This window comes from Acinonyx jubatus, chromosome D1 (genome assembly GCF_027475565.1).
Source record: "Acinonyx jubatus isolate Ajub_Pintada_27869175 chromosome D1, VMU_Ajub_asm_v1.0, whole genome shotgun sequence".
Lineage (NCBI taxonomy): Eukaryota > Metazoa > Chordata > Mammalia > Carnivora > Felidae > Acinonyx > Acinonyx jubatus.
In genome coordinates, this window is record NC_069390.1 from 110940504 (window position 1) to 110950114 (window position 9611).

Below are 9611 nucleotides of genomic sequence, written 5' to 3' on the forward strand. Positions count from 1 at the left end.
CTGCAGAGCTCTAGACAAAATCGCTCTGCCAAGCGCCGGACCAAGGGACCAAACAGCATCAATCACTCACTCGGCCACTGCACAGCCGGAACCAAGGCGCCTGGCGTATTGCCCCGGGCTCCTAAAACACCCTTGAGATGTGTCCCCGTGACCACTCTGTGGGCTGCACCGTGGAAGAGAGGAGAGGCTGGCTCCCTTTCCAGACACGGGGGTTGCTTGAGCGGGGCTCATTAGGGGAAAATCCCTGTTCTTGTTCTCTTCTGTGACTGTGTTCTTACCCCAGAAAAAAGAGACGCCAGGGTCCCTAGCTTCTGCTGGTAACCGATGAGATGTGAAATGAGTTTCTGTGGGGCACGAACTGCCTTACGGGGGCAACTGGAACCCATCACATAAGCAGAACTGTGCGACTCTGCACAGATATTTCAGCACTCGGCGTTTAGGGAATAAAATCTGAAAAATTATGAAGCCCCTAATGGAGCTGATATAATTGCTCTTTCCACGGGTCATGCTGTTTCTCCGGAACATTCTTCTCTGTGCGATGCAGTGTTACCTTCTTTATGACTTTCTGTTCTCAAAAGTACTTGTAAGTATCCTGTTAAGGTGTTGTTCCTTTTTTGCTAATAGTAGGTCCTTTATGCCTCTTGGAATGTATAGAATACAAAAGATAACTTTGAGGTGGTAATTTTTTCAAAAGGGAAGTTTCCAGAAAACATATTGTGTAGACAGTGAGATGATGTTATTTCAGTTCTCATCTACCTTGATAATGTGCATGAAGGGATAGGATCTTCTCTAGAAATACAGTGCCTTTTAAAAAATTGTTTAATGTTTATTTTTGAGAGAGAGAGAGAGTGTGAGCAGGGCGGGGGGGGGGGGAGGGGGGGACACAGAATTGGAAGCAGGCTCCAGGCTCCAGGCTCCAAGCTGTCAGCACAGAGCCTGACGTGGGGCTCGAACCCACGAACCATGAGATCATGACCTGAGCCGAAGTCAGATGCTTAACCAACTGAGCCCCCCAGGTGCCCCAGCGACCTTTTAAATTAGATGACGGTTTTCATCATCTGGTCCCCTATCTGTGTCCATTCAGGCAACAGCCAAAAACTCACGACGTAGCAGAGAGAGAAAGAGCAAAGTCAGTTTTCTCTGGGCTGCTTCTCACGATTTTGTCACGAGGCCCCCACAACCACCTGTATGATGTGGTAGAATTTTCTGCAGGGATGGACACGTTTCCAGCCTGCGCCGTGCAGGGCGGTGGTCCCTGGCAATGTGCGGTTATGGGGCACTTGATGTGTATGCCACACAAATGGGGGACTGGACTTGTCATTTTATTTTATTTTAACTAATTCAAACGTAGATAGCTCCACACAGGCAGTAACTACCACACTACAGAGCACAGCCTGGACCAGCCTCTGTTTCTGGCACAGTCATTCCTGTCTCTGGACAAAATGGCAGCCGGGCGGGGGTGGGGGGCAAGACTTTAGAGCATTACTCTTATTTCACTGTAAAATTTTATATTAAAAATTGCTTTCTGTTACAGTTTAAGAGTCAGAAAATGCAGATATTTATATATGAACCAAAAGATTGATTAGAGGTTTTAAAAGGTCGAGCCTCAGACTTGGGAGAAAAGAATAGTACTTTGAGTTTGGCGTGTTTTAAGCATCTGCCGTAGAAACAGATTCAGCTAAAATTGCAAGTTGAGGGCGAGGAGACGGAGAAAAGATTGGTTTCCAAAGACTTTCTCCTCTGTGGCAAAAGCGGTGAGGTTTGGGGTTGTGAGGATAGCCAACCTAGCAACAGTCAAGAACATTTCTCTTCTGTTTCTGGAAATAGCATTTCTGAGCTGGTACAGAGCCTCCCTGCTTCCTTCCGTTTCTGTGTCTTCGGGTGAGCCGTGAGCGCATTCTGCAGACTTTCCCTGTGCTTTCCAGGGACACCGTTGAGGCTGGAAGGAAGATACGGCCTCCGGTTCCTGCTTTGCCACATGGGAGGCACCCCAGGGCCAGGCACTTGAAGCCCCGTGGGGCCTCGGATTTCCTCCCTTCGTCCCCACAATCACCTGCAGTTTGGGGTTCCCCGACCCGAGATTCCCCGGTCTCTGTTAGCCGTGACACCGTCCTCCCGCCAGAGTCCTGCCTGCCTGAAATCACGTGAGGACTCTAACAGTGGGGGGAGCACCGGGCACATGCGAGAGACTCAGAGATACGATCTGGGGCGGTTAATGTGGCTAGGATGGCCCGTCCACCTGTCGGACATCATGCCGGGATGCTCCCCTCCTGGGGATGCCGATCCATGAGAGCATCTGAAGGCGTAGAGTGCGACGCGGAGTTGGGTGGGGTTGTCTGGCCTCCGTGTGGCCCACTGACTCCTCGCTCATCCACTGAGAGCTACGGAATGTGCACATTCCTTCCCTTCTGGATTGCGCTCCAGGTCCGGCCTTCCTGCCTTGGGGCGTGCCGCCCTTCAGGTAGACCAGACCCGTTGGTGACACGACCCTCGGTGCTGATTCCCTACTCAGAAATGCGGTGCCTGGTGAGGCCCCTGTTACATCATCCACAGCACGTAGGCTGAGCACGCAGTCTTTCAGCCTGTATGGTGCCGACACAGTGACTTCTTTGTTCTTTAGAGGTGGGACTGCGGCTGAGTGCTCCCAGAGGAACCCCAGAGTGCTCCCAGGGTGCTCCCAGAGGAACCCCAGGGCGCTCCCACAAAACTCCATGTCTCCAGTAGCAAGACTGCATTTTCAGTATTGAGGAGAGCTTTACGGACACTCACTGTCACAACACCTTCAGACTTACTCTGCCAGGGACACACTGTTAAACGCTGTCACCCGTGTCTTTCTTACCGAGGACCGTGTCTTCTCACCCAGTACCAGTCCCCCCACCCCAACGCTCTGCTTCTGCTGGGACCGTTGTCCACAAGTTCAGCAGTTACCCGGGCAGAAAATAGTGCATTTTCCCTCCTCCACATACTTTTGCTTGTAATCACTGAGGTTTCATCAGAAAACTTGACTACCAGCCCTTAAAAATCTTAACCCTCTGCACATCTTTCATAAAGTCTTATGAGCAGGGAAGAAGTCAAACTGAAAGCAAAAATAGGAAGCTTTTTTTTTTAAGATAAACTCTCTGGGGGCACCTGGGTGGCTCAGTCAGTTAAGTGTCCAACTTCGGCTCTGGTCATGATCTCAGGGTTCATGAGTTCGAGCACGGAGCCTGGAGCCTGCTTCGGATTCCGTGTCTCCCTCCCTCTCTGCCCCTCCCCCACTCGCACTCTCTCTCTCAAAATTAAATCAACATTAAAAAAAATTTTTTTTAACTCTTAATGATTGTGGTTTATACACCGCATTTGTCCTGGAATATGCCCTTATATTCCTTTGTCAGCCATTAATTTGAGAAGTGTTACAAGGCCTTAACAACCTCTTTTTATCTTCCCAATAAAGAAGGACCCAACTCAGCACATAGTTTTCCTGCCCAGTGTTTTATTAGTGTTAATAGCTTCACAGCAATGATTCACTCAGTGGTTTCTCAGCTACGAGGCGCGTAACTGTAGTGAAATATCTTTTGTGATATGGTAATTTGCAAGCGGAGCCTCTCTGACTTTGTGTCGTGTTACGAAAGCCACCAGCCGGCTCCGGCAGAATGTTCTCCGGTTAGCAAAAGTCAAGTCCTCCCGGCTTTGTGTGGTTTTTCCAGGTGACACAGAGGGGTCAGGATTTCCGTTCTCACCCGCAGGTGACAAGAAGTGGCTGGGTCCTCCTGGCTGGATTTGTGTTTCTGGGTGTCCCACAGCTCGGGGAACAGGCCCATTCGCGAGTGGCCTCGGGCGGCTATAATTTGTGCGGTGGCTCTTGCCTTGAAAAGTGACCAGACCGCCCCGAGCACCCGGGCTTCCTTCCCAGATAAAGGCTTTCCGTCTCCCTCTTTGCCTCCCCAGTTCCATCAGGTTGTCTCTGCTTCCTTCTCCCTCTGAGCGCCGTGTGCCTGAACCCAAGACCGTTAACGCTTTGAACCTCAGCGCTGCCATCAGCCGGCGAAGCAGGCCAGCCTCCGCTCTGTTCAGACGCGGCTTTTCCTGCCTTGTCTGGAAAGGCATCTGCCAATTCACTTTTCCTGGCTTATCAGCAAAGCACGTGGCCCCTGTGCCCACGCTGCTTAATATAAAACACCGGGAAAGTCCCCGAACAAGCAAAAGAGCCGTTGGAAAGTGCCTGGTCTCTGCCGTCAGCCGAGGGCACGCACTGCTGTCTGCCATCAACGAGAACTCAGCACGACAGAGCAGTGAGTCACAGGCGCCGGTCGGAGTGGCCTGAGCAGACATATTTGTCCCCTGTGCATCGTCTCAGAAGTCACTCCCCTGCCCTGTAAGCCCTGGGGTGTGCTTTCCGTGTGGTCTTGGGTGATAGTGACCGGCTCACAGTGGAGAAATTCTCGGCGAAGCTGGAGGACGCAAACCTCTGACTCTTTCCGAGGCCCTCTGACCAAATACGCACGGGTGGGAGCGTCAGCTGGTCCAGGAGGAGTCACATCCTGGCACCAGCGGATGTCGGCTGTGTAACCAGGGGCACCTTCGTGTCTCTCTTCCCTCATGGATGGAGACCTAGGAGAGTACCTAAGAGGGCTAGAGTGAAGTGCAAATAATTTGTCATTTGCAAAGTCACTCACAACAGCGTGCAGCATCTAGAACGTCCTCATTGACATTAGTAATGCCTTCTGCTTCTCCACGCACTTATGATCCAGCGAGTAGAACGTGTAACAAATCGTGGGAGAGCGTGTCATCCCTGCTGTACATGTCCTAGAATTGCAGGAGGAAAAGGATACGATATACGTGGTCGTCGGAACTGCCCTTTGGACCAGCTTTACCGACAGCAAGCACTTGTGAGTCTCTGTGCCTCGGGGACGAGTCCTCCTGGGGGTCCCCTGCACGTGGGACTCTCTGCCCCACTTTAGGGTCCAGGCTCTGCGGCTTGACTGAACACTGAGCAAAGGAGAGCATCCATTCTTGTCCTCGCTGGAGCCCCCGTGGGCGGCATGGCTGAATAAGGGGTGCCAAGGGCTGAGCAGTCTGGACCCCCGTTTCCTAGTAGATGGTTTTGGTTTATGACGTGAAGCTGGTCATCTGAGAAAACTTCTGGGGAGAGAATCCATAGTAAAGACTTGCAGGGATGCCAGGAATAGTCATGCAGACACTGAGGCAGGACGTCTGGCCTTCACCCGGGATGGCAGTAAACCAGGCAAAGCATATTGAGTCCCCACTCAGTGCACACGTGGAGCCCCACGCCCCTTGGAGACACAGAGGGAAATCACAGGCACGCTGAAGAGGCAGTGGCCCCCGGGGGCAAGGATGCTGGAGGACAGGACCCTGTCCTTGGACCTGGCTCTCGGTGCCCAGAAGACCCTGGATGGGGTGCACGGCCTCCTGGAGCATCTCAGTCCTCCAGGGTGGGGACAGGGTACCTCCGTGAAGGGACAGTAGAAGGAAGGCAGAAGTCATGGCTAGCGGGAACCTGAGGGCATAAGCGAGAGAAGCAGTCGAACCGACCAGACAGTGTATGTGAAAGCGACAGTAGGACTCTCCAGGGGATTCTGCCTGCGATGGTGAAGGCCCGCCTTCCCGAGGCCGCAGCAGGGGAGAAGCAGGAGAGAAGACAGCTTCTCTTTAAACTTCGCTGAAGTTCGGTTTCACCTTACTTTTCTAAGCGTGTATTGAGACTCCAGTTAACTAACGTACAGAGTACTTCGAGTTTCAGGAGTACAATTCGATGGTTCCACACTTCCCTGCATCCCTGGTGCTCATCGCGACAGGCGTACCATCGTACCCATCCCCCCACCTCCCCTCCGGGCACCACCCGTGTGTTCTCTGTTGTTAAGAGTCTGTTCTTGGTTTGTCTCTCCTTTTTCCCCTCTTTGCTCACTTGTTTTGTTTCTTCAGTCCCACACAGGCAAAATCATTCGGTGTTTGTCTTTCTCCCACTTGTTTCACTTAGCTTAATACTCTCCAGCTCCGTTCATGTCATCGCAATCAACTTATTAATGTAAGAAATCAAGGATGCACTTCACGAAGAAATGTTGTATTGATACGCAGGTATTAATGTAGAGAGAATATGGTGAGGGGCACCTGGGTGGCTCAGTGGGTCAATGTCCGACTTCGGCTCAGGTCACGATCTCGCGGTTCGTGAGTTCGAGCCCCACGTTGGGCTCTGTGCTCACAGCTCGGAGCCTGGAGCCTGCTTCGAAATCTGTGTCTCCTCCTCTCTCTGCCCCTCCCATGCTCATGCTCTGTCTCTCTCTGTATCTCAACAATAAACATCAAAAATTAAAAAAAAAAAGAATATGGTGAAGTCTGATCTGTTTTAAATCGTAAAAGGCATTATATGTCAACAGATACGTCAGAACGTAAACGTATTTCCGCTTAATTATGGCCACTAATCCCCTTCCTCAGGGAAAGACATTCTGCATCCACCACACTTTCGGTCACAAGAGCATATGCCCTGTTCTGTCTGCAAGAAGTAATAAATGCTGAGTGTTGGATTTATGTGTAACATACGCCTGTTCCGAGGGATACTTGTGACAGTATTTGGAGCAGCACTTGGCCCAAATCGGGCCCTTAGAAAGCTACCGAGAGGCCCCTGTCGGGACACGTGAGCTCCCCACAGTGTTGCAGGTTGGTAACTAACACAGAAGGCAGAACCCTGTGACCCCAGACCCCTCCACATCAGGGAGCCGATGACTGTAACAATATTTACACGAGTGCATCAGGACAGGCAGCCTGTCGTGTTCCTTGGTTTCTCCAGGGGTTGGGAACCGGTTGTCACGAAGAGAAGAAGGGGATCTGGTGACCGTGAACCCAAGGGCTTGCTAACGGGACACGCGCTTCTCGTCCTAGGTGTTACAGTTCGAGCCTGGCCATTTCAGGAGGAGGGCCAGAGCCAAGCACATGGCTCTCGTCGACATCCAGCTGGATCACCACGAGCGCTGCGACTGCGTCTGCAGCTCAAGACCGCCGCGATAGGAGAAAGTGTGCCAAATCCCCTCGCGCGTGAGGGAACCTTTCGTGTCGGGGGGCGGGGGGTTGTGAGAGGCCCTGTTCCACCAGCAGCCGCACTTAGGACCGGCCTGTAGAGCCGTGAGAGCCGGTGGGTGCTGAACCACCGCCTGGCTCGCTCAGCCACAGCAGGTGGAAAGGCCCCTCGTCAGCTTCTGTCCCCCAGAACACAGGATGGCGTGTAATGATCGTGTCAGAGAGCGTGCACGTGCATACATACGTGTGTACGCTGTCCGTGTCTACGTGTAAATACATCAGCTGGTTTCTTCCGTGTACCCCAGAGCTTACGTATGCTGCAGGTCTATAGACCCTTAAAATCTTTTGACGCGTTGAGGGACAAATTAAACACGTGAAATGCGTCCTTGGAAGATTCAGAAGATTACTTTGTTTACTTCTAAATTTGAATCACAAAACAGTTTTGGATCTTGGTCTCTTAAAGAAAGCGCTGTGTATACTAAAAAACCAATAAATGGGCTTTTCTTATAGATACATCCTAATTATAAAAAAAAAGAAGAAGAAAAAGAAGGAGAAGAAGAAGAAGGAAAAATACGGTTTCTGGGAAAAAGGCAGAGACCTGACCATTTTTCCCGAGGGACGCACTACACGCTTACCTATGTAGGCAGTAATTACCTGTCTGCAGAAGCATGCGGTAATAATATAGATGCCTTAGAAATTAAGTCATTAAGTCTTCTTTTTATGCATCCTGCTGAGGCATGCAAATTCATTTAACACCTGTCGCAAAAAAATCTCTCAGAAGGTTTATTATTATAATCCTTCCAGAGACCATTTATCAACTGTCGCAGAACTTTGAACGCTTTCTTTCTGAAAGCCCGTCCACAGAAATGACGCCTTTGGAGAATGGCCTGGGGAGTCCGTAGGAGCCTTTCAAAATGGTGTTCGTCGGAAGATTTGGGTAGTTGAAAGCAAAAACGGTGAACACAGAATTACTAACATAACTGGAGATTGGATGGAATATTTAATTGGCTCCCTGTTTAATAATGGATCCAAACTCTCCGGGTTAGGCCAATTCGTTTTATGTATCTTGCTTTTCTGTTCCTGTCTCTCTGATACACAAATATGGGTTTACGGTGGCGTTTTATATCTGGCAAACGTCCCGAATTTTTTACGGCCTGAAAGCTTTCACGTATCAGAACAACCCAATTTTGTTGACGTAAATTCCCGATCACATCCTCACTCCCCAGTCTGAATTCTGGCTTCCGGACTAAGCGAAGTCAGATCTGGGGGCTCTGGTTCTTGCCACATCTGTGGAGCTGTGTTGTGAGAAGCCACCTGCAAATCACAGGCCCACGAACGTGGCCTTGCTCCACCAGGGTTTCCTTCCTGGGGTTTCGAGTCATTTTCCCTCCCCGGCTCCTCAATGTCTGTTTTCAAGGAGACTGAATCCACAGAGTAGTGAGTGACTCCTCGTTCTCCAAAGCAAGACTCTTGGGAGAACGCACTGGACTCCAGAGAGCCGTGGGGCTGTTCCGAGAGGGCTCCGTTTCTGCCTTGAATCAAGAGCTGATTTCTTCTGTGAGTCTGGGGCCCTGTGTGCTAACACCGTTTGCGTGAGGGCTGTGTGACAGGCTGGGTTAGCGCTGGGGTCAGGCGAGTGGCCTAAATATACTTGTACTTCTGAGCCTGGACCAGGTTCTCACGTCTCCTTAGTGGTAACTTCATCTTTTCTCAGCCCTTTGAGAGGGAAGGCTCATGGCAGGTGCACCTTGAAAACGTCCCTAGAAACCTCCACTGTTTGTACCGCGACGGTGGAGTGGGAAGATCGCTGTATTGGTCACTTGTCCAGAATCCCAGACACGATCACAAATGGCCGAGGCAGGCGCACTCGTAGTGAGGAGCTGTGTCCCCATCACGGCCACTGGCAGGTTGCCCCATGAAGACGTTGGCCTGTGCACCCCAACTCAAAGTGGGTGCACGTGGCATCATCTTGGGCAGCTCCCATCGTAGCTGTAAGTAGGAAAAATCAGTGTTCTACCCAATTTTTAATAAACCTTCCAGGCTGCATCAACCGGGTCGGTTTCCAGTTAAAGCCCTGTCTGCACTTTTTATTTATTGGCTGAAATGCAAGCAGTCGTATTCACTCACGTTTCTTTCCTCTTTCCTGAGTGTTTTATTAAGACGTCTCCCTCGGTTATCTGTTATCTCTTGCGTTTCCAACACGGAGCAGATAAATGTTTCATTGCCATCAAAGGAATAAAAAGCTCGCCGTACAAATTACATTTCAAAACAAACCCTAATAAATCCGCATTTCTGCGTGGTTCACTCACCTGAATAATGCCTTCCATTCCGTGTGTCCTCACAGGGCAGAACACTTTCGTAAGTAGAATTTTTTATGCTTTTTGTCATATCGGCAGCACGCAGCTTTTTCGTCTCGTAGCATTTTTCTGTAGCAAATGTAATATGCCTCTTATCTCCATGAAAAATATATATTGCTTTTGAACAAAACTCCTTCATCATTTCCTCCCCAGTTGCAGCTCCCCAATGTGCAGTGTTACACATTGACTTTCAGGAACGCCTGCGGCTGTTTGGGGTGACCAGGCTGGGTGATTTCCGAGGGC

The 9611-nt window shown here is 50.6% G+C and overlaps 1 protein-coding gene across 3 annotated transcripts in view; it reads left to right on the plus strand.

Moving 5' to 3' along the window:
- The window catches only part of PDGFD (platelet derived growth factor D), a 221024-nt gene extending 211705 nt beyond the window's left edge, over nt 1-9319 (plus strand). For all 3 annotated transcript variants that reach the window (XM_027051962.2, XM_027051961.2, XM_053204182.1), the window contains exon 7: nt 6877-9319. In XM_027051962.2, the coding sequence (XP_026907763.1) occupies nt 6877-7002 (126 nt within the window). In that variant the 3' untranslated portion in view covers nt 7003-9319. The remainder of the gene's footprint in view (nt 1-6876) is intronic.
- The last annotated feature ends 292 nt before the right edge of the window (nt 9320-9611 follow it).